General features: G+C 37.7%; 1 protein-coding gene across 5 annotated transcripts in view; it reads left to right on the plus strand.

Moving 5' to 3' along the window:
• The window catches only part of Eps15 (epidermal growth factor receptor pathway substrate 15), a 108,077-nt gene that overhangs the window by 30,688 nt on the left and 51,658 nt on the right, over positions 1–25,731 (plus strand). For 2 of the 5 annotated variants that reach the window (XM_006977758.4, XM_006977760.4), the window contains exons 5-12: positions 1,867–1,962; positions 4,364–4,429; positions 5,186–5,311; positions 8,433–8,492; positions 15,854–16,051; positions 16,807–16,952; positions 20,255–20,411; positions 25,352–25,437. In XM_006977758.4, coding sequence (XP_006977820.1) covers positions 1,867–1,962; positions 4,364–4,429; positions 5,186–5,311; positions 8,433–8,492; positions 15,854–16,051; positions 16,807–16,952; positions 20,255–20,411; positions 25,352–25,437 — 935 coding nt within the window. Of the gene's footprint in view, positions 1–1,866; positions 1,963–4,363; positions 4,430–5,185; positions 5,312–8,432; positions 8,493–15,853; positions 16,052–16,785; positions 16,953–20,254; positions 20,412–25,351; positions 25,438–25,731 lie in introns of all 5 variants that reach the window. The other 3 variants (XM_006977759.4, XM_076564726.1, XM_076564725.1) reach the window with 2 other exon arrangements.

Below are 25,731 nucleotides of genomic sequence, written 5' to 3' on the forward strand. Positions count from 1 at the left end.
TCTGTGGATCCCCTTCCCCCCCTCTCATCTAGCCATAGCATGCCAGGATTACAAATGTGTACTGCTACATCCAGCTTTGTGTGTGTTCTGGGGATCTGAACTTCAGTCCTCACTCTTACATGGCAAGCATTTATCCACTGAACCATCTCTCCAGCCCAAAGATAATACTGTTTGGATTATCTTTTGAGAGAAAGAAAAGTCATCCAAGAATCTGTATGACAAAAATGATAGTACTTTCTACCTCCAGAATAGTTTTATTTCGTTGCTCGTAATACATTGCAAGGTGGATAGTATTAGACTGTCCTCCTTTTAGGGAAGAATTTTATTTAAATTGCCCGTGGCATTGCAGTTTTAAGTAGCAGAGCTAGAATTTAATGAAGAATTACTTCATTCAGAGCTCATCCACAGTGTGGAAATGGGATCTCATTCTTTTAAGAGTAGTTGAAGAATACAAGCAATTGAAAGCTTAGTGGAGCAGACAAAACTTTAGCAGGAGAGACGTGGAAGGTCAAAGGAGAAGTAGAAATGATACTTTGTGATACTGTGGAGATGGGGAAGAGCTTTGGAGCATCATTTTTTCCTGAGCTAAGACAGTGAGCAGGATGAAGAAGCTAGGAGGTTATTGTGAAGTAGGCTAACTGGGAGAGTTGAAGTCTTATGACACAGAAACTTCTTAAGAAAATGAGAAAAAAAGGAGAGAGAGAGAAAAAAAGAGGGAGTGAGGGAAAATGAATGAGAAAGGGAGAGAGGGAGACAGAAGGAGATAAGAGAGTATGAGACGAGAGAGAAAGGGAGAGAGGGAGACTGTGTGTGAGAGAGAGCTGTGTGTGTTGCTAGAGATAAAAACAAGGGTCTCATGTATGTGAGACAATAACTCTACCATTAAGTAACATTTCCAGTCCCAGGGGGAGTCTCTCAAGAGACATGTATGGAATACAGCACATAGCTTGAAAAGTAAGAAAAGGTAAACAAAGGGTAAGAAGAAATAGGTAAGAATGGGGATGGTTAGAGTGAAATAGTGAATCGGCAACAGTCCTAGGATGTTGAAAAACTGGAAAAAATATTACTGGAACAAAACACCCGTTCTATTGTCAAGCCTATCTAACTGAGAACAACTGAAAACAAATAAATTGAGCTTCTTTACATTTATTTACTTATTTAATTAGGCTTGAATTGAGACTTAAAGTACAAGGACCTTTGTGGAAGGTTTATAAATTGTTTGTTTGTTTCTCGAGACAGGGTTTCTCTGTGTAGCCCTGGTTGTTGTGGAACTCACTCTGTAGCCCAGGCTGGCCTCGAACTCACAGAGATCTGCCTGCCTCTGCCTCTGAGTGCTGGCCTTAAAGGCATGTGCCACTACCCCTGGCTGATTTGTAAATATTTTTAAGTCAAGCAGTTAAAATTGTTTTAGATGCTGCCCAGTAGTTTTCTGTGACTCCTCTGGAATAGCAGTGATTGACTCTTGTATTTCTGATCCAGTTTCGAAATTACATCTCCCATTCCAGAGATGGCTTTGGATAAGTTAGTTATTAACTCACTTTAGACTCCCTACCCAAAGACCTCTCAGTTAACAGACATTTTTTAGTGATATTGAATATTCCTTAAAATGTGAATGTTTTGTACAGTTTCTACTTTGATATACCATAGTTTAAGTATTTTTTTACTTTACTAATAATGTTAGAAAAATCTTTATACATGTTTCTTTTCTCAATTTCAAGGCAAATGTTTTTGAAGCAAATTTCTTGTTATATTTGTTGCTACATAATACTGTGGAATAATTGTGAATTATTTTACATTTTCAGATCATAAAGTTTAAAAGAAGGTAGATTTGGGAGAAAAGCTAACATTTATGCTTTTCTTTGTCAGGAATTCTTTGTTGCTTTGCGGCTTGTGGCATGTGCCCAGAATGGACTGGAAGTTTCACTGAGTAGCTTGAATCTGGCTGTTCCTCCACCAAGATTTGTAAGAAATAATTTTCTGTGTAAATTGTATTTAAGTAGAAAGATTAAGGCTGGGGAGATGGTTCATTGGATAGAATGCTTGCCCCTCCCTGTAAGCATAAGGACTGGAGTTCAGTCACTAGTACCCACATAAAAGGCTGGATAGGCATAGTGACCTGCCTGTAATCCCAGAATTCAGGAGGTGAGACAGGATTCTCCAGGGCATAGCTGGCTAGCTAACCTAATGGAACCAGTGAGCTCTGAGTCAAGTGAGAGATCCTACCTACAGACACATATACAAGCACATACTATATTCATACTTAGCAAAAAATATTATACCACATGATTCGAAAGAAATCAATTTCTCTGCTTTTTCTGCTTTAATCCCTGTTACTTAGCTACCTGGCTTTCTTCCTTAGTAACTACTGCTATTACTAGTTTTGTATATGTTTTTCAAAGTTTTATGTGCATATAGAAATATAAATATACATTTCTTAATTTTCTAATGGGAGCATTCTATGTATTTGACTCCATACCCTTTAAAATGAATATGTTTTAATGTTTGCATGGTATTTCTTTGTTTACTAAAATTTATATAAATTTCAATATAGGCATGTAGATAATTCTTTAAGGAAAAATGCGGCATCAGATAGTAATTTTATGTCATCTTCCATATGCAGAAGTATAATTGTAAACTTTCAAAAGTGAAATTGTCTTTAAGAGTTTTTGCATGTATGATTTCATGTTTATCAGCAGTTGGTTGGCATGTCAATTTCCTCGTGCTTTTGCTCACATGCTCTTGTCAGATTATAGATCCGTGTCAACTTGGTGGCAAATGGTATGTTAGTGTCTAGATTTGTCTTTTTAACTTATAGGTGAGATTGATTAGGCTTTGTTGTTGTTGTTGTTTTCTTTTCTTTTCTTTTCTTTTTTTTTTTTGAGACAGAGTTTCTCTGTGTAGCTTTGGAACCTGTCCTGGAACTCACCTTGTAGATCAGGCTGGCCTTGAACTCACAGAGATCCATCTGCCTCTGCCTCCTGAGTGCTTGGATTGAAGGTGTGTCCCACCACTGCCTGGTGAGATAGATTAATTTTAAGACACTGAATGGTTTTTGTTCCGCTATGGGAATGTCTAATTCTAGACTGCGACTATTTTTCTTAAGCAATTATTCTCTTTCTTCCTGAATTCTAGAGGTTCTTTAAAAATTAACAAGTTAATTCTCCACCCATATCATTTGCAAATATACTCTTCTAATTTGTTATTTGTCTTTTACTGGGTTATGTTTTTGCTCCCATGATGGAATTGTTTTAGGTAAACAAATTGCAATGCTAAAACTTACTTTTTCTTTTTCTATATTTGTTATTTCTGGTGGAAGTGTGAGTGTGGATTCAAATTCATTCTTTCATGGTAGTTATAATATAGAATTAATAATATATTGAATAATCATTCTTTTTCATACCAATTTCAAATGCCACATCAGTGATGACCTAAAAGCCATTCGCATTTTGATGTCTTTCTGGATTTTCCTGTTCTTGTTTATAGATCTGTTTAGCTTTGTGCCAATTTTATAATATTTTGATTATCATTTAGGAAATGTCTTTATATATGATATAGCTTATCAATCCCACCCCAACTTATTCAGAAGTTCAATGGCTCTTGTTTTAATTTTAAATTTAATTTTGGTGCTGTTGGAGCTAAACCCATGGCCTTGCACCTACTGGCCAAGTTTTACCACTGAGATGTTCCCAACTCTTTTTCTTTAAAACATAATATTTTAGAAGTATTAGGCTTTTAACTTTAGGGAGCCAGAGAGATGGTATAGCAGTAAAGAGCACTGGCTTCTCATCCAGAGGGCCCTGGCTCCATTCCCAGCACCGACATGGTGGATTAAACTATCCGTAACTCAAGTTACTAGGGATCCAACACACTTTTCTGGTCTGCATGGTTGCCAGGCATACATTGTACACAGACATACATTCAGGCAAAATACCCATACACATAAAATAAAATAATAAAGCAAAAAAAAATTAACTTCAGTTTTGAGAATGTCTGTATTTCTCTGTTTAGACATGGCTTACAAGGGTTGTCATAAGTATTTGTTGCCTAGGTATAATACTGAGATTTTTCAAATGTATTTATCTGTCTCTTGAGCCAGATAAAGTAATAACTTGAATGTGCTGCCATTAGGTATCATGTACAGGTAACTTACAAGTGCTAAATAAGTTTTTCTGGTCTGCTTTCCTTAAATAATATTGGGGGAAAAGTTTTTATTTCAGTGGACAGTAGATGAAGGTCTAATTAAAGTAAAACAGTGTTGATACCCAGCAGTTTGCACAAATACATTTAAGTGGAAAAACCACATTTTCTTCATTGATTACTGGCGTGAGGACTTCAACAGTCCATTGTTCTCTTTATTTCTTAGCATGACTCCAGCAGTCCTTTGCTAACCAGTGGGACTTCAGCTGCCGAGCTCCCGTGGGCTGTAAAGGTAAATAAGTTTCTTCATCTCTTGTTTCCTAGTTAAAAATATCTCCCTCCCTTCCCTCAAAATACATTGTTTTGCATTGGACTTTCATATACATGTTCAAGGAGTGTAGGGAAAATACTGAAGTTGAAATTTTTGATTTATGAATTTGAAAATGCTTTAGCTCTGTTAGCCATTTTGTAACAACTTTTAAATCCTCCCTTTCCTCAAAATACATTGTTCTGCATTAGACTTTTATTTCTTTGAACTGAAGATAGATTATCATTGCCAGTGTCTTCTTAGAAAAGTTCCTCCCTTGCTATAGGTCTGGTTGAGTGAACTAGGTGCTCCTCGAAGCATTCTTTCTGTCTCTGAAATTGCTGGAGTCTGCCGGACAGTAGAAAAGCAAAGCTAGAATTCCAGCAAGTCCAACAAAGTAGAGACACTATGAGATGATTTAGTATATTTTGATAAAATGTTTTTGAAAATGTTAGCTTAAGAGTCCGTTGTATGTTATTTGAGGATTTTATTCTTTTGTTTTGTTTTTGATTTTTGTTGTTTTTTGAGACAGGGTTTCTCTGTAGTTTTGGTGCCTGTCCTGGATCTCGCTCTGTAGACCAGGCTGGCCTCGAACTCACAGAGATCCACCTGGATCTGCCTCCTGAGTGCTGGGATTAAAGGTGTGTGCCACCACCGCCTGACTGAGGATTTTATTCTTATATATGCAGTTAAATCCTTTTCATGATTGTTTAACTTGTCATCTTTCTTTTCATATTGTAGTCTGAAGACAAAGCCAAATATGATGCAATTTTTGATAGTTTGAGTCCAGTGGATGGATTTTTGTCTGGTGATAAAGTGAAACCAGTATTGCTCAACTCTAAGTTACCTGTGGAAATCCTTGGAAGAGTAAGATAGCAAACTTTAAAAGTAATTTGTTTGTTTGTTTGTTTGTTTGTTTGTTTTGAGGTGGTCTTAATGTATAGCTCCGGCTGGTCTGGAACTCACAGACCTCTTGCCTGAGCCTCATGAATGCTGAGATTGCGGTATTGTGCTAGATACAGTTATTACATATTTTAATTTTATACTTACCAGGAGCACTAATAGCTCATCGTTTAATATATAGACAGGTCTTATTAAAGTTGTGTTAGTACAGGATTTTCTGTATTTGTAACATGTAAATTATTGTCACTGTATTTCTGGTTTTAGTTATTCCCTGTTTTAAAAAAATGAATAATTGGTATTAGTTACATATGTAAGTCCATTAAGCAGATCTGGTTTTTTTTTTTGTTTTTTTTTTTTTGGCATGTATACTTGAATGATCTAGCTGTTTGACAAATTTTAAGAGACCACCTGTATTTTTTAAAGATGTATTTTTCTTTTTAATTATGTGTGTGTGGGGTGTGTGGGGGCGTATGCACATATAAGTCAGATGCCCATAGAGTACAGAAGAAGGTGGGGGATCCCTTGGACTTGGAGTTACAAGCAATTGTGAGCCACCATGTGGGTATTGGAAGGGCAGCAAATGCTCTTAACTGCTGAGCCATCTCTCCAGGCCCAGACCATCTGTATTTTATGTCTTCTACCTTATCCTATGTATTATAGGGTCTTGTTTTTTTTTGTTTTTTGTTTTTTTGTTTTTTTTGGTTTTTCGAGACAGAATTTCTCTGTGTAGCTTTGCGCCTTTCCTGGAGCTCACTTGGTAGCCCAGGCTGGCCTCGAACTCACAGAGATCCACCTGACTCTGCCTCCTGAGTGCTGGGATTAAAGGCATGCGCCACCAACGCCCGGCTAAGGGTCTTGTTTTAAGGAGTATGAAATCATAAATTTTGCTCTCTGACTGTGTTTCTTGAATTGTTTTCCTAGATGTTTGTTAGACTTTAATTCTTTGATCTCAGGCTCCTTTACTTCCCCTCTGTCTTTTTAATTAATGTGCGTGCGTGCGTGCGTGTGTGTGTGTGTTTTGGGGGTGTGCCACAGTACACAAGTGTGAAGATTAGGGGACAGCTTGAGGGACTTGGTTTTCTCTTTCCATCATGTGAGTCCTGGGGGTAGAACTTGGTTATTAGGTTTGGCAGCAAGCACCTTTACCTGCCACGTTGTCAAGCTAGCCCCTTCTGTCTTTTGGATTTTGTTTGTTTTCTGTTTTTTCTCTCTTGAGTGTGCTCTCACGTGTGTGTACACATGGAAGCCTCAGGTGTTGCTCTTCAGGAACTGTTATTGTGTTTTCTTATTTTCTTACCGTATTTTTTTTTTTGAGGCATGTTCTTTTCTTATCCTGAGACCTAGACACCTAGCCTTTTTTTTTTTTTTTAAAGATTTATTTTATGTTTACGAATATTTTGCCTGAATGTATGTATGTCCACCATGTGTGTGCCTGGCACTCATAAAGGTCAGAAGAGGCCATTGGAACCTCTGAAACTGGCATTATAGATGGTTGTGATCCACCATGTGGGTGCTGGGGACTGAACCTGGGTTCTTTGAAAGAGCAACAAGTGTATTTAACCACTGAGCCATCCTTCCAGCTCTGACCTCAACCTTTTTTTTTTTTTTTTTTTTTTGAGACAGGGTTTCTCTGTGTAGTTTTGGTACCTGTCCTGGATCTCACTCTGTAGACCAGGCTGGACTCAAACTCACAAAAATCTGCCTGGCTCTGCCTCCTGAGTGCTGGGATTAAAGGCGTCTGCCTCTGCCGCCTGGCCTGACCCCAGCCTTTTTATGTGAGTCTGGGAATTGAACTAAGGCCCTCATGCTTGCATGGGAAGTACTTTATTATTAATGAGTTTCCTCCCCTGCCCATATAGTGCACGTGTTAAATGTGCAGTTCAGTAATGTGAAGCCACCATCACCATCATCTCCATGACTTTTTTCAACTGGTAAGATCTCTTGGTGTCTTCAGAAATTATTTTTTCTTTGTTTAATTTCTGTGTGCTTGTCCAGTTTCATACCTTTATTCTTAGCTCTTTTTTTTTACATTGTTGTTGTTGTGTGTTTTTTTTTGTTTTTTTTTTTTTGGAGCTGAGGATCGAACCCAGGGCCTTGTGCTAAATCCCCAACCCTTACATTGTTCTTCAATATCATATCTGATGAAATCATAGATTCTAACTTGAATTTCCTGCTTTCCTATATAGATCTTTTTTTCGTAAATGCTTTTAAGACTTTAATTTTGTTAAGAAGTCTTTGATTTTACTAAAAACTCAATTTTGCATTTGCTAATTATTTGCCTTCTCTTTTGTTTCATACAGACTTTTGAGAAATGCTAAAATAAATTCATGATCACTAATTTTTTTCTGGATTTCTCCCTACTTGCCACTTTTGATCTGTTTCCAAAGTTATTTCTCTCCTTTCTTCTTTCACGTTTTAAACCATAACCACTCTCTCTAAGCTCCCAGCTCTCGTGTAAGCAGCCAGTTTCCAGAGGCTGCCCTGCTTCTTTAAGTGACTTTGGGAAAATCCTTAGGAACTGTGTGTTGGTTTTCAAATCTTTAAATTGGGTATAATTTTCAGTTGATAGGGTTCCAAGGATTAAATGTGATAGTATATGTTCTTAATACAATACATGTTAAACATTCATAGAGCGTTGGATTCTGTGGCGGTGGTGGTGACTAACATCACATCGCCAGCGATACTTGTGCTACTGCCCCTGGGTCATTAGGCGCAGCCCGAGCTGTCCTGAATGGAACTCTGTTTAGACGCGGCTAATCTTGAACTCACATCTACCATGCCAGCAAACACTGATTTCTAAGATCTTTTCCTAGTAGTGCTTCCATCCTTTTCTTTATCGTATGGTCAGTGTGAGATTGTTAAACTTTGAATATTATAATAGTCAAATAATATAAAATAATAATATTATCTTATTGCTTTAAACTAACCTTCTAGTAACTTCTCATTGCAATTAAGACAACGTCCAGATTCTTTTTATGGCACTGAATGACCAGGCACTCTCACATTCCACTAGTAAACGTTCTCTTCCTGTCCCTAAGTGAACACAAAATAAGAGCATTAATTGTTCTCACTTCTCTTATTTAAGGTTTGGGAATTGAGCGATATTGACCATGATGGAAAGCTTGACAGAGATGAGTTTGCAGTTGTAAGTAACCAAATGTTTTTAAAATGCAAAGTTTCTTAATTTTATCATGTGCCAGCCTTCCTCCACCCATACCTCCCGCCACTTGATGAAAACAGGGCTTGAACTTACAAGCGTCCTACCCCAGCCTCTGAGTGTTTAAATTGCAGTGTGTGCCCCCTGCCCTGGGAAGCATTTCCCATTTTAATTTATCTTTAGTATATCTCCATCAGATTGTAGTTAGTAACCTTTTTAGTACTTATAGGTGACAGCATATTTTTAATGAGAAAGAGAATGTGTGTATTTTGCCATCTTTTTTTTTTTTTTTCTTACTTTGGTACTTAGGAAAGATACTTGGTTAATATACTACAAAGATGATGGTGTGGTAATTTAGTGGGGGTCATATATTGCTTCAATCTTCTTAAATTAATTCAATTTTGTTTCAACTATATCTCCTAATCGTCACATTATTTTATTAAAAGGAAACATGAACAACGCTTTAGTTTTATTTTAACTGATGGGGCAGGAACATTTTGGCATCTTTCCTTATTTTAAAGATCTTTGTAATTTAGCAGTTAGGTAGTTAATGTCAGAACGGTTTTTATTGCTTCTTTAAAGTTAGATGAAACTTGAATAGGGGCTGGTGACGTGGTTCAGTTGTTAAAGTGCTTGCAGTTCAAGCTCATGACCTCATGATGCACCTGAGTTCAGTCTCTAGAACCTAAGTTAAAGAAAAAGACAAAAAAGTGTGGTGGTGAGAAATTGTGATCCCAGTGCTGGAGAGGCAGAGACAGGATGCTCCTGGGTTCAGTAAGAGACCATGACTCAAAAACTAAGATGGAAAGGAATTGAAGATACCAACCTCAGCCTCACACATGTACGAACACACATACATAACCTGTTTTGACCTGGGATGAATCAGTAATCTCCCGTGTGCTCTTACTTGGATGTTAGTCTGCCTAAATTTTTTACCTCTTTTTCTAAAGAATTGTTTTGTGTGTGTATGTACATGAGGGCAGTTGCCTGTAGAGGCCAGAGGCCTCAGATCTCCTAGAGCTCGAGTTATTAATTGTGAGCCACTTGATGGGTGCTATGGACTGAAGTCAGGTCCTCTGTAAGGGTAGTACAGGCTTTTAATTGCTGAACCATCTCTCTAGCTCAGTTGTTTGTTTTTTACTTCTAAACTTGTTCTTTTTAAAAATCTTTTTATGCCTGAGGTTGTCCTCTTTTTCTCATTTTTAATCTTTCATATTTATGCTCATAGTCTCTTTTATTTCTTTGGTTTAGTCTATCATTAGGTCAGTGATATTTCAAAACACCCATTCTTTAGACTTATTTATCCTTTTACGTTTCAAATTTTTAATTTTCATGTACTTTAGCTCTTTAATTTATTCCCACTTTCAAAAACTTTTTCTAAAATGTATTGGTGTCTGTGGGCACAGGTGACATGTCATTAGTGTGGAGGTCAGTGGATTACATCAATGTCCATTCTCTTTTTCTCCCTTTACCTGGGGAGCAGTCTCGGATTGCCAGACTCACACAGCCAGCACCATGACCATTTGAGTTATCTCACTGCCCCGGGCTTTTTGTTGAGTCTGAGTAATAGTGTGATTAGCGCAGTCAGGTCTTACACTCACTGTCTATCCAAGGATGACCTTTGTCAAAACTTAGAAACCTACATTGGTAAGTTACTTTTAAACTCCACACTTTCTTTTGATTTTACCACTTAATCTTTTCTGGTCTAAGCTCTGCCCTGTAGTATTATACTGCATTTAGTTGCTGTGTCTTTTCAGTCTCTTAACTGTCTTTGACAGTTTGTCATTCTTGTCTTATTTTATGACTTTGACTTTTTCTGTTTTTGGAGTACTGGTGTGATAGCTTGTAGAATATCTTCCAATTTAGATTTGTCTAGAGGCAAAAAATACATTTGTTCAAGTATCAGGATATATACTATCATGGGGACTGCAAAATTTCTTCCCAGAAAAGTAATTTACAGTTTTTCCCTTTTTAGTTCCTGTAAAGTGAAGGTGATGCCATTTTTACTTGGCTGTCTTTGTATCTCTCTATTGTTTTTGTTTTTGTTTTCTTTCTAATTCTTAATCTTTTTAATCTAATTTTTAATCTAATTCTTAATCTTTTCTGTCAGTAGTATTTATTGGGTCCTTATTTTGTGAAGAACATTTGGCACTAAGAGGGAGCTATACTTGTATATGCTAGCATGTACCGCATACTTTTGTTTTTGTTGTTGTTTGTTTTTCAAGACAAGGTTTCTTTGTGTAACAGCTCTGGCTGTCCTAGAACTCACTCTGCAGACCAAGCTGGCCTCGAACTCAGAAATCCGCTTGTCTCTGCCTCCCGAGTGCTGGGATTAAAGACATGCACTGTCATTGCTCATCACACACACACACACACACACACACACACACACACACACACACACACACACACACGTTATTAGCACTTCTTTTTTTTATGGTTCTTTAGATTGGAAATTAACTTTTACTCTTGAGCTGCTTCTCCTGTGTAATGCAAGTGAAGGGCCTTTCTTTCCCCTTTGTGTTTCTAGCATCAAGCATAGTGCCTGGTGCTCAGACATTTTTCAGGAAACTTGTTTTACTTGGAAACCACAGTGTTTTCACCCCTTACAGCAGTTGTTGGTTGCCACGTGCTTGAAAAGATCAGTGAGGAAGTAAAACTAAGGAAATGGTAAAAGTATAGTTGCCTGTCAGTAATGCCTGAGAGCCACTGAAAAAACCTCAAGCTTTGCTCCCGACCTTCTATGCCAGAAGCTGGTCAGGATCTGTATTTTAAAAGCTCCTCAGAGCCAGCAGTGGTGGTGCTTAATCCCAGCACCCAGGAGGCAGAGATAGGCTGATCTCTGAGTTTGAGGCCAGCCTGGTCTACAGAGCCTGGACAGCCAGAGCTATACAGAGAAATTCTTTCTTGAAAAACAAAACACAAAATGAAGCAAGCCCCTCCGATTGATCTGACGTCCACTGAAAGTTAATGTTGCTTAAAACACAGAGAAAAACACTCTCAAAGAAAGTCAGTAGTTGATAGTAATCCCAACTAAATCCTTTTTTTTCGTGGCATCCTGTGTAAAATTTAGGTCTGTTTGTGATGATTTTGTTAAAAAAAAAAAATCCTAAAGGCTCTTTGGTTTAGCATCTATGTAACTATATTCACACTCATCTATTATACACCTCTAGTATAACCAGCATGTCTCTCCTTCCACACACTACATGCACACATGGGGGCAACTGGAGCTGGGGGTGGGCACCATTTGATCTGGTTGCTGCTTTTGTTTCAGTTGTAGACTTTGTATATGATAAAATAAAGTATAATAAGAAAACAAGATCATAGTTGGTCAAGCAGTACTAAAATTACTCTGTTCGTCTTTCATATTCTATTTAGTGAACAAAATTTTGGCTTTAGTTTTCTTGGAGAAACTATTTTCAAGACACATGAAATTAACTTTAACTTTCAGGAAAAAATGTGTTGTCTGCAGGCATTGTTTTTGTTGTTGTTGTGTTCAGTGTCCACTTTTCCAGGAAATGACTTCCATCTGCAGCAAGAAGAATGCTGACCTTTATATGCATGCCAGTCACTTGTCGCACACAAAATGCCAAACTGATATTACACACATTGTCAACTTGGCTGAAAAGGGTGTGCTGGACAGATCATTTTCTTTCTGGAGCTTCAGTTTTTTGGAGATGTAGTGTTCATGTATTTTCAAACTGACATTGAATTCTTGTTGGTTGGCTAGTGTGTGGAAAGGCTTGGTTTTGGGTCAGATGATTAAGTGCCATTCCCTGGATACACAGCACTAGAGTCACCTGGGAACTTGTTAGAAGTGCACATTCTTTGGCCCAATGGCAGCTTCACTGATTCCAGAATTCTGGTTATAGAGCTACTAAGCCGTCCAGGTAATTTTGATGCCCACTGTAATCTGGGTCCACAGGTCAGGTTTAGCTTTTCCAATTATAAAGGAAACTATGGCAGTGTGAATTATTACACAGGTGCTGTTGATGCTGATTAAATCTCCATCAATCAAGAATGCTGTAGCTAGGATATCCTGGTTTGTACCATATACATTCACACACACACATTTATACACACACACATACACACACACATTTATACATATACACACACACATTTATACATACACACACACACACACACACACACATATATATATATATATATATAAACATTTAAAAAAAATTTTAATATAGACTCTAGTATAACCTAGGCTGGCCTCAATTCAATCCTTTGCTCCCTAGTTCTGAGTAGTGGGGTTATAGGCATGTGGCATTATGCTTGGTTTAATGTATACTATAGCCTATGGCTTCTTTAAAATATTGTATTAAGCAAGTTAGCATCTCTGGGCCTCAGTTTCTTCATTTATAAAATATTAGCCATCATAGAAATTATGGATCACATTTGTATTATGTACTCAATAAATATTGATTTGAAAACAACTCAAACTTAGGAGTTAAGATAGGAGCCCGAAGCAAGTTTCCTCTTGAGAGAATTAGGATTTTCTTTTTTATTGTTGTTGTCTTTTCTTGTTTATTTGTTTTGTTTTTTTCAAGACAGGTTTTCTGTATATAACAGTTCTGACTGTCCTGGAACTCACTCTGTAAACCAGACTAGCCTTGAACTCAAGTACTGGAATTAAAGGCATGCGCCAACACCACCCGAATGAGAGTTAGAAATTTCAATGAAAAAAAATCAAGAAATAATACACATTTTTTTCCCTAGTTGCTACTGGAATTCTTCTAGAGTGTCTACTTAGCAGAGTGATTTCGTATGATTAAAGATACTGTCTTTTTTGCGGGAGGGTTGGGGGGGGCGGGTTTGAAACAGGATTTCTCTGTGTAGTTTTGGTGCCTGTCCTGGAACTCACTCTGTAGCCCAGGCTGGCCTCAAACTCAAAGAGATCTGCCTGGCTCTGTCTCCCGAGTGCTGGGGATTAAAGGTGTGCACCATCACTGCTTGGCTCATCTGTTTTTCTTTTAATTTTCCTTTTTTTAAGCTACAGAAACTTCATCTTCTGAAAATATAAATTGTGCTTTACAACCTTTAAAATGGAGATACTACATTATTTTATACAAATTATTATTTATTACATATTTTATACATTATTTTATAGGCACAAATAATTAAGTTAAAAAATTAATAAAATAGATGGGTTATATTCTGTCATGTTCTATAGGTAGATTGTTCCCTTTTTATATACATGCTTTAAGTATTTATTAATTTAAAAGATTTTAAAATAGGTAATATATTGTAATGGTTCAAAATTAATACAAGAAGATAGTGAGAAAGATCCATCCCTGCCCTCCACTGATGAGTTTCTGGTTTATTCTCCTTGAATTTCCTGCTCCAAATGTATACGAATAGTGAATAATTATTTCCTCTTTAGTATAGAAGATAACTCACTATATACACATACAATGGAGGTGTGTGTTCAACATTGTACTTTTTCATATCCATCAGTGTACTTTAGATCCTGGGGCTTATTTTCTCACAGAATACTTTGTGATTATTTTTTTCCTCTGGTCTGTTTTTTTGGAGGCTGCATACAATGGATTGCTTCCAATTTGTGAAGGCAATACCACAGTGCTTTCCCATGATTTTTTTTTATGGCTTCATAGTTTTTCATGATATAGGTATACCATAATTTTTAAATTAGTCTTTTACTGATGAGTAGTTGAGTGCTGATGCAGATAGTTGCTGTGGTTAATAATCTTTTTTCATGTAGCATTTCATATGTGGGCAAATAAATATAAGGATAGGTTCTCAGATGTGAGATGGCTGAGCCAAAGGGAAGAGTACATTTGCAGTTTGGTGACCAATTTGCCCTTCATAAGGATAGTACTAATTTGTGTTCTGTAGAGGAGAAAACTAGTTTTCCCTCTAGCCTTTTTAAGTTCTTGACTGGGATTCATGTAACAACAGACATGTTCCCAAAAGAAAAATAAGTTTGTTAATATGTATAATTCATGTATACCTGGGAGACAATTTAGGGAAAGAAAAACTCTCCAAGCAGTGGCTTAGAGCCCAGGCTGTTACAGTGTCTTCAGCATACATAAAGTCTTAGGTAAGTGACAAGACAAAGAAAAAGGACCTTCCGTCGCTAGAGGCCACAGATTGTGGGGAAGTGGATAGGTGCATGCTAACAGTAAATAATGGCTGGCAATAATGCCTCTTCTGTAAGTGCCTCTGATGGACTGTTGCCAGGATGTGAAGTTAGGTGAGCCTGTGGCTCATACCTGTAACCCAGTGCTTGAGAAGTGAGGCCAGAGGGTGGTGTAAGGCTAAGTCATCTCGTGTCTGTTGTCCAGCTGCCCTCTGCCCCAAACAACCCTGCAAAAGTGGCATCTGTCACCTTTGAGTGCCCACCAGCAATGTCTGACAGCGCCTCTTTCCCCATAGTTTGGCTGCCAAGTACATTATGGAACTTAGGATTTTTGCCACTTAGGCAAAATATCAACCCATTATAACTTTAAATTGTAGTTCTAGTTTAAGAGTGAAATTGACCATGGTTTTTATATATTAAAGGACGGGCCATTTGTGGTATCTTTTTTTTTTTTTTTTGTAAATTGTTCATAGTTTTTGTCCATTCCCCGCAGCACATATGAAATGCTACATGAAAAAATGCTACATGAGACAGGGTTTCTCTGTGTAGCTTTGGAGCCTGTCCTGGAACTAGCTCTGTAGACCAGGCTGGCCTCGAACTCACCGAGATCTGCCTGTCTCTGCCTCCTGAGTGCTAGGATTAAAGGTATGCATCACCACTGCCTGGCAGTTTTTGTCTATCTTTTATTGGACTTAAATTATTAATTTCTAGGAGCATTTTGTATATTAGGAGATTATTTCTTTATAGATAGCATTTTCTACTCAAATTCTCATGTTCTTTGTTATTACAAGAACTTCAGTTGAAGGGTATGCCTCTAAGTTTTTGTGACTTGAGTATTTCTTCCTAAGAATGATGTAGCCTTGAGTTCTTATTTTTCTTCCTCTTTCCTTTTGTTTCTTCCTCTTTTTCTCCTGTTTTCACTCTTAACTTTTAAAAAAGATTTGAGAAGCAAGGCCATAGTGGCTCATGCCTTTAATCCCAGCACTTGGGAAACAGAGGCAGGCCCATTTCTGAGTTTGAGACCAGCTTGGTTTACAGAGCGAGTTCCAGGACAGCCAGGGCTACACAGAGAAACAGTCTTGGACACTGTCCCTTGCCCCCACCCCTCCACCCCCCTCCCCGCCAAAAAAGATTTGAGGCCGCTTCAAATGATTTGTCCTTGAACAGTGATCAATTTAGTGAGTGAATTTTATAATAATTTAAAATTGTATCTGACTCCGGTTTGTTTCTCTCCAAGGCCATGTTTTTGGTATACTGTGCACTGGAGAAAGAGCCTGTGCCAATGTCCTTGCCTCCAGCCTTGGTGCCACCTTCTAAGAGAAAAACGGTCAGTATATCAGGCTCCATGTGGTTGATCCCCTCTTCAGCAGCCAAGGAATCTTACCACTCTTTACCACCTGTAGGCATTTTACCTACCAAAGCACCGTTAAGACAGGTAGAAATTTATCAGTGTTAAAGGATTTTGCTTTTAACAAAGTGCATGAATGTGATTGATAAAGATAGAAGGAGCAGTCAAAGATGCATCTCTCCCTTTAGTTGAACCTGCATAATGTGATGGCTCAGAGGAGGCAGATAGATGTTCCTCAGGTCCTATGGATGTTTAGCTGGCTTTGCCTTGATCTGTCAGAGTTTAAAGATGGAGATAGAACATACTGTGTGCTAACATGCATGCTTTCCCTGTCATAATACTCGTTTTTAATCTGTAGTTAACTCTTGATTCTTTGGATCACGTTACTAATTCTGATCAATTCTTACTTCCTCTGACCTGTCTCTTGTCAGGATGTATAATGACAACTATAATGACAGCCTGTGCAAGCTCAGCTCTAGCTCAAGAATGCTGCATGAAACTATAGAAAATGAAGCTTGGGGATTATCTAGATCATTTGTTTATACGGCTTTTCCCAAATACTGGTGTTAGTATGGGAATTCACAGATCAGGGCTTAATTGTGCTTGAGTTTACTGGTTTCTTAAAAGAAAATGTGAAATTGGCACCTGTAAATGTAGTTCTAATGACTTGTAATTTTGTTGCCTTCCCTTTACACTGGTTGGTGTGGTGTGTGGGAATCAGTGCACTGACATCAAGATTATTGGGTGGATTTGTTCAGATTTGTTTTCAAACTCTTAGAGTTTGAAAGAATATCATTTCAAAGTTGGTTTCATTTTGACAGAAACTTCTCTCCCCTCTCCAGTGGGTTGTATCCCCTGCAGAAAAGGCTAAATATGATGAAATCTTCCTGAAAACTGATAAGGATATGGATGGATATGTATCTGGACTGGAGGTTCGTGAAACCTTCCTGAAAACAGGTTTACCTTCTGCCTTACTAGCCCACATCTGGTAAGACTTTATTTTAATAGATTAAAAAAAAAAAATGTGTATGTATGTGGTTTTGTATCAGCTCTAGTTTTAATACATTCTTATTTTTTTAAAAAAACGGGTTAGTATTTGTTTCATTTTTTTTACAGAGAAAATTCAAATCTGAAGAATTATTGTGTATAATGAACAAAAATTCAAGAATGGAAATTTAAGAGTAAGATTTAAAAAGAACTGTAGCATTTCATTTGTTTATACCAATTAAATACTCTTAGAATGTTCTTAAGAGAATCCAGGCATCTGACATTTAAACAGTTTAAGAAGTAGTACCTTTAGGGGCTGGAGATAGAGCTCGCTTGGTTAAGTCCCTACCTAGCATGCTGGAGGACCTGGCTTTGATCCCTTGTGTCACATAAATTGGGTGTGGTGGCATCCACCTGTAATCCCAGTACTTATAGAAATGCAAGATCAGTTAGGTCCTACCCAGCTATAGAGTGACTTTAAGGCCAGTCTGGAATAAACGAGACCATGTCTCAAAAACATTTTTTTAAAATTTTTCTTTAGAGCTGAATAGTATTCCATTTTTTTATATATACAAAATTTTGTTAGCCATTTATCTTTGTAGGAAAATAAATGTATAATATTGAGGTTACTTGATGTCAGAAAGAAAAAATCCTGCATGCTCTTCTTGTGGGTGCTTGCCTGTTCCTTATTTTATTAATTTATTTTTATTTTATGTGCATTGGTGTGAAGGTACCAGATCCCCAGGAACTGGAGTTACAGACAGTTGTGAGCTGCTATGTGGGTGCTGGGAATTGAACCCTGGTCCTCTGGAAGAGCAGCTAGTGCTTTTAGCTACTGAGCCATCTCTCCAGCCCCTTTCTGTACTTTATACATGTACATCTGCAAACAAATATACATGCAGAAATAGTAAATATCACATGAATAGGAGAACAGGAAAGATGGTGATGAGGAAGGACGAGGAATACATGAGTTATAAAAGAAGGTATAAAACTTGTGTTTCCAGATTTAACTCTGTCATGGATTTTTAATTTTTTGTGTATAAACATATAAGCAAAATTCTATAGCTTCAGAATGGCTATATGTGTTCATTGAATTGAATATGTTCATTGAGGTGTATAGACTTTTGGTCTAGGCAGTTGCTTATTTGAAAGGCTACGTTAGTCTAACTAGGTGGGGTTTTGTTTGTAAAGTTTGTATAAGATAGTGGTTTTTATTTAAATACAAAAAGAAAGAAATAGTAGTGTATGTGTCTAATCCTGTAAGATGTATGCACATTGTACATTTGTGTGACACCTGTTTGTTGGCAATGCATTTCATATTACATATAATAATGTGTATGAAACTGCTTTGTCCTATGCCTGCCACCACCCTGGCTAACTATACTGATGTTATCTTGAGGTTTTTAAGAAGCAACAAACACAAAAAGTTGCAAAGAGAACCTTAGAAGAGCGCAGAACATACTAGGTCTGTCTTGAGAGAGATGAGTATCAATCAGGAGGAGGGAGGAGGGGGGATCTGTGGGTGATATGTGAAGTGAGTAGAAAATTTCTTAATAAAGAAAAATGAAAAAAAAGAGAGATGAGTATTCAGACTGGAAAAGATTAAACGTGCATCGCTGTATCTGCAACCTTCGAGTGCCTAGGTTAAACACAGGTAACAAAGGTAACTGTCACAAATGGGTTTGGTGCTATGCTCAGGCCTTAGTCATACATTACCTTTCTGTGGTCCCTCACAAAAAGGGTGTCTTTACTTACAGATGAAGAAACTAAGAGTGAGACCTCAAACATTTTTGTTCCAGGTTATAAGGAGTTAAGGGAAAAGCTGGACTCCACATTTGGCTTGATACCCAGCTTGATACCCTGTCTTTTCGTCAGGCTACACTAACTTTCAAAGAATTAAGCATTTAGAAAGCTGAGCTTTAAGCCGGGCGTTGGTGGTGCACGCCTTTAATCCCAGCACTCGGGAGGCAGAGCCAAGCGGATCTCTGTGAGTTCGAGGCCAGCCTGGGCTACCAAGTGAGCTCCAGGAAAGGCGCAAAGCTACACAGAGAAACCCTGTCTCAAAAAACCAAAAAAAAAAAAAAAAAAAAAAAAAAGGCTGAGCTTTAAAAAGAAGAAAAAAAGACAAGTAGAATGAAACATTTGTTCTCTCCCTTCAGTTGACAGGTTTTACTCTGTTTTCTGGTGCTCTTAAGGGTTTTTTTTTTTTTTTTTTTTTAATTTATTATTTGACAGTCTGTGTGTGTGTGTGTCATTCACATACTCCATTACCCTCTTTTATCACCTTTCCACTTTCTGGAGTTGTTCTTTACAATATATCTCCTTACTTTTATGTTTTTATTTGTTTGTTTTCTAATAACCTCCTGAGCTTAATTAGGGTTGCTTGCATGTAGTATTATTTACTGGATCATGTGCAACTTGCCAGTGACTACTTCATTGAAGAGAAATGACTTCCCTTCCCTGCAGCCGTAGGCTACCTCGGACAAGGGTGGGGCCTCCCTCCTGTGCTCCTCTCTTAGCCATGCTGCAGAGCTTTGGGCTCAGCCTCAGACAGCAGCCACAGCTGCTGTGTTTGTGAATGCGACAGCCATGCCAAGTCCAGAAGACACCACTCCACAGCGCCCCTCCATCTTCCTACTCATAAGTTCTTTTTACTCTCCTCTGGGATGTTTCCTGAGCCTTGAGGGTCTGTCTTTCTTCCTTTCTTCCTTTCTTCCTTTCTTCTTTCTTTCTTCCTTCCTTCCTTCCTTCCTTCCTTCCTTCCTTCCTTCCTTCCTTCCTTCCTTCCTTCCTTCCTTCCTTCCTTCCTTCCTTCCTTCCTTCCTCCCTCCCTCCCTCCCTCCCTCCCTCCCTCCCTCCTCCCTCCTCCCTCCTCCCTCCTCCCTCCCCCCTCCCCCCCCTCCCCCTTCCCCCTCCCCCCTTCCCAGTGCTGGGACTAAAGGTGTGCATCACCACCTCCTGACTTCTTTTTAACATTTTAATGTGGTCTGCCTCTTTAACATTTATGTGAGTTTTGAATAGGCTATGATCTGTCTTTTTCAATTCAGCTGATTTTTTTGTTTGTTTGTTTGTTTTTCAAGACAGTGTTTCTCTGTGTAGTTTTGGTGCCTGTCCTGGATCTCACCCTGTAGACCAGACTGGCCTCGAACTCACAGAGCACTGGCTCTGCCTCCCAAGTGCTGGGATTAAAGGTGTGCATCACGCCTTTAATTGTTAAAACGTTAAAATCATATTTTTTTGTCCTGGCCTTTGGGAGTAATAATTGTAGCACTTATGTACTGTTTATTTTGTGTATTTGTATAGGGCGCTGTGTGACACAAAGGACTGTGGGAAGCTTTCAAAAGACCAGTTTGCCTTGGCTTTTCACTTAATCAATCAGAAGTTAATAAAGGGCATTGATCCTCCTCGTATCCTCACTCCTGAGATGATTCCACCATCAGAGCGGTCTAGTTTCCAAAAGGTAAGATAACTTCGAAGACCTTCATGCCTGATAGCAAGAGACAAGTACTGTGTGCAGTCACAGAGGTAGAGGGAGAGCACTGTTGGTGTAGTGGATATATGTCAGCATGCTCCCATCCCTTCTCTAGCATCCTTGAACTGCAGCTTGTCACCCCATTAGTCATTCCTCAGAGGACAGCTGTACTTTGCTATATTCAATTGAAGAGATTTGTTTTGAAACAGGGTCTCATATAGCCCAGCCTGGCATTGAACACTTTATGTAGCTGAGAATTACTTTGAACTTCTGATCCTTCCTTCTTTCACTTCCCAAATGCTAGGATTATAGGAATGCACCATGGCTAGTTAATTTTTATGAAAAAAAGGGGGGAGGGAATGTTAGCTATAATAATTAACAAAATCTAGGAGATAGTGATTGCTTAGTATTGATTTTACATCAAAATAGCCTTCAAGAAAAACTGTATTTTGAGGAATATCTGTATGTGTCCTTTGTGATAGGATGACTCTTCATTCTTAAGTATACAGCTGAACTTCATATCTAAAAGTCTACAGGTTAGTTGGGTTTCTGGTCAGCAGTGGAAATTTTCAAATCATATTCATTTTAACCGTGTTGTACTTGGAAATTTTTTTCTTCCTTATCTAGAAACCCTTTTTAATATAGCACATTTACAATATCTTGGTCTGTAGTAGACCTTTCAAAATACTTCCATATGATGGGTTTAGTTCCTTTTCAAACTAAATAACCAGGTATCATTTGAACCTGTAGTCTCAGCTCTGGATAGGCTGAGGCTAAAGAATTTTTGAGTGCACAGTTTCAAGGCTATCCTGGGCAGTGCAGCAACCCAAACAAAATCAAACATCCCACCTAAACTTTGTGTCTTTAAAGCCCTTTTCACCCATACCAACAGTGCTGTAGTGATTTTTCAGGGTTGTAAATAACAGGAGCTGTCAAATGTGTGTTATTAAGAATTTTCTGCCGGGCGGTGGAGGCGCACGCCTGTAATCCCAGCACTCATGAGGCAGAGGCAGGTGGATCTCTGTGAGTTCAAGGCCAGCCTGGACTACAGAGTGAGTTCCAGGAAAGGCACAAAGCTACACAGAGAAACCCTGACTCGGAAAACAAAAAAACAAGCAAACAACAAAGAATTTTTTTTTTCAAGTACCAATAGAATGTTTTGATTGCATTCATTTTGTAACATAGTTAAAAATTCCATTTTAACCTAACAAAAGTAAAAAATAGACCCCCTCCCTCCCCAAGTAAACTAAATGGAATTCACCACTGCCAGGCCCAGAGAATTAGTTATATGAATCAATTTTTGTACTTTGTGAGTTTTTTAGACTTTTGGATGTGTGACATGGATTCCCTAGGTTGTGGAGAGGTTGAAAGTGATGCTGCACAGAAAGCTGAAGGGCACTGATTTAGAGTTGTGCTTTTCTGCTCTGTTCTGTATCTCAGCTGTATAGCATTGTAGACTGAAACTCTCACCAACTCTAATTTCCAAAAGAACAGAAATTACTGAATCAATTTTGTCTGTTCATAGAATCTGCATGCTAATAGACCCTTGAGGTTGTATCTGTTAACATAGTTTGTAATTAGTAGACTTCTCAGACTTCCATTCACTAGAGCATGCTAAGGTATGCTTATCTCTTGGTGCCAGGCTCATTGAAATATTTTATAACTGTTGGTCTTGGGATTTCATAACTATTGCCTTATCTATTAACCAAAAATATTAAAATTTGTGCTTATTTTCAAATTTCTTTTTTCCTTATTATCTGGTTTATTTAAAAAAGAAAGGTACTGCAATTTTTTTTGGTAGCTTCAACTAATCTGTTTTGAATGTTGCTCTCCTCCTTTCTGTGTTTTTTCTAGTTTGGACTGTTTTTTCCATTCTGCAGCACTCTGCTTTCGCCTTTCTTGTACTGTCAGTTTCTTAACTCTCCTCTCTCTCAAGGTTAGAGCTTTATTTTATGCTGTCTTTGTTGTATTTTAGCACTACAGTTGATTTACATGATCTATTTTGAAATTAGAGTGTTTTTTATGCAGAAAAGTTGATAAACAGTGAAAACAGTTGATCAGCATGCTTTTGTCATGTGTCACTTGATACTTGCATGCATATGGCTTGCCTTCCCTGGACTCCTCACTGTACATAAAATCACTAAGGTGAGGCTCTTATGAAATGCACAAAACACCGTGAGAGAAAATATTTGTAAGGGTGCATGTAGGGCTAGAGAGATGGCTCAGCAGTTAAGAGCACTGGCTGCTCTTCCGGAACGCCTGGGTTTGGTTCCCAGCTCACAGGCATGGCATCTTACAACTGTCTGTAACTCCAGTTCCCTGGGATCTAAAGCCTTCTGGTTCCCACAGGCACCAAGCACACACTTGGCACACAGACTTGTAAGCAGGCAAACACCCATACACATAAAAAATAATTCAAAATTAAGTAAATGAATAAATTAATTTTTAAAGAAGGGCATGCTACGTTTTTCTTATGTGCCTGCACATGCTATACATAACTTTAATTGACCTTTTCCATATTTGCTTGCATGCCATTTTAGTCATATAAAGCTATTACCTCCTAACTTGTTTTTGGTTAAACTAATTTGGTATTTTAATAGCAAAGACTGTCAAATGTGATCCACTTTTTAAAGTTGTAATGACAGAAGAGGTGGAAGCCATGTGTTTCCTGGTATACTTGCACCTCTGATAGAACATTTCTCAGTGGCATTTAAGTGATAGAAGTTAATCTTGGTGATGAAAATGAGATCAAGTTCTATTTTTTCATTTTTTTTTCACCTGCCTGACTGTCTGACTCATCTTAACCCATAGGTCAAGTTTAAATACAGCTAAAACTTAGTGAATAACTGTCTCATGCAGAAATCTGCTTTAAAATTCTTAATTTAATATAGCATCAGTAAAGGTCTGCATATTAGTGGGGTTTAGTAAGACAGTTAAGTATTTTTGAGAATCATCATGGCAATGTACACCAGTAACCTCAGCGCTCCAGAAGCTGAGACGGGTTTACGGAAGTTTAATGCTAGCCTAGGCTACATAGTGAGCTCAAGAGTAGCCTGGGCTACCTAGGAAAGCACTGTCTTAACTGCCCCTGCAAAAGAAGTATATTTGATATAAAGTTGTAATTAATATAAAATTTGAAGCTTAATTAATTGAATCTATATAGATGAGTTTTAACAGTGATAGAACAGCTCAATACTAGCAGGCAGTGTAACATTAAAAAAAAAGTAGAAGGAATTATTTGTCAAATTTTATTAACCTGTTTACCAAGTTTACTTTTAGCATGGTGTTTTCTAAGTTATTTTGGCATACAAATGCCAAAGGTCATGTTATGAAATGACAGTTGTATTTAATCAGAAGACTTTTGAGCAGTTGCTTGGTCTGTTTCCTTAGTTCTAAATTTAGTTAAGACTCACCTCCCAAAGATCCACCTTTCAGGTTACTTTTGAGAACTGATTAATAGGCTTACCAGTGCGTAATACATTTTAATGATTGTATAAGGGTAAGGAAGTGGAATATTATGGAACTTTTAGATCGCTTCTGCTGTGTGAGTTGGTGACATATGAAGTTCACAGCATTAGTGTTAGCACTCAGTTTGATGTTCTACTAAGAAGGCCACTAATATATCTTAGATCTCACACATTCAAGTTTCAGTTTTACCATTTCCAAAAGCTGATGATGCTGTGATTTGTTAAACTGATTGTAATAGCGTGTATAAATCAGGCTTTTAAAGGAGCAGTTATTCTCTTGTTCTGACTTTAGAAAGCTAAATAGGACATCAAGGGGAGTTCAGAAAAGAAAGTTTGACCTAAGTAGGCAGGCCAGGGATTTATTTCTCCACTTTTCCAGTGAAGAGGATATAGTTAACAAAAATAACAGAATCTACATTAAACCTAGAATTTGTATCTATATAAGTACCATTTGGTAACCAGTTCTGATATCATCATCCTTATTAAAAGGAATCTGTGTTGGATATACTGGTGCCCCATGTCATCCCGGTACTTGTGGGTAGAGGCAGGAGGATCAGGAAATCAAGGTCAACATTGTCTCCATAGCAAGTTTAAGAGCCATCTTGGGTAAATGAGACCCTGCCTCAAAAAACCAAAAATGGGCTGGAGAGATGGCTTAACAGTTAAATGTGTGTACTGCTCTTGCAGAGGACTGGAGTTTGACTTCCAGCACCCATGTCAGACTGCTTACAAACACCTGGAACAAGGGATCTGATGCCTTTTTTCTGGCCTCTCTGTAGTATGCACATGCAACACACACATGCACAAAGTTAAAAATTTCTTTACAATAAAACCAGGAACAACACTAATACACACCAAAACAATAACAAAAGAAAGATTTCCTATATACAGAGTTACGTATGTGGTGATAGTAGTAGTTGTTACAGAACGTGCTTGAGCACTTGGTTAGTCGCTTTTAGGTTGTAGATAGTAAAAGCATTTAATAAAAGTTAGTATTTGTTGAATTGGATAAAATCAACCGCTATTGTAATTCTGAGATTCAACAGATTTTGTGTACTTATTCTGTGCCAGATGATGTAAATGGAAATAAATCATCATCCCTCTTGCTGATAAATAACACATCTTAGTGGATGTTAGAGGAATTCATTTCTAATCTAGTATGTGTTTTTATTTACTGCAGAATTCTGGGTAAACTAGAATCATGTGACAAAGGCAGTGGGATCTGAGGTGTGGGTTCATATTATTGAATAATAGCTTTCTGGAGGATGTAAGGGAATTGTCTTAATATACAAGTACACATAATTACAATATGTATATATAGTTGTGCAAAGTATTTTATTAAATGAATTGAAAGTGCTAATAATGTAGTAAAGTGGAATATCTTGTTGCCCTGTATAGCTTTAGCATTTTGAGTGTGTATCATTTATAGCAGCAATGTATAACTGTGGATTTTGTTTTTAGACCATCGTAGGATCAAGTCCTGTTGCAGATTTCTCTGCTATTAAGGAACTAGATACCCTTAACAATGAAATAGTTGACCTGCAAAGGTATGTAAAGTAAAATTATAGCTGACTTTATAGGTACACATACAGATTTTATATGTATAATATATGTGTATTACATAACATCCTCATTTCTAATGCACATTTTAATAAATGCTACTTTATTTAATGAAATACCATATTTCGGCTTAAAGGGAATTTGCTTTTTTAAAAAATCTAATATAAGGCAAGTGATTGAGGAAGATGCTCACTGTTGGCCTCTTGATTTTACGTACGCTCACACACATATCTATACCTTTTTATTACTTTGGCTCAAAACGGAAGTAAACATTGGGTTAC

Source organism: Peromyscus maniculatus, chromosome 2 (genome assembly GCF_049852395.1).
Source record: "Peromyscus maniculatus bairdii isolate BWxNUB_F1_BW_parent chromosome 2, HU_Pman_BW_mat_3.1, whole genome shotgun sequence".
NCBI classification, from domain to species: Eukaryota; Metazoa; Chordata; class Mammalia; order Rodentia; family Cricetidae; genus Peromyscus; species Peromyscus maniculatus.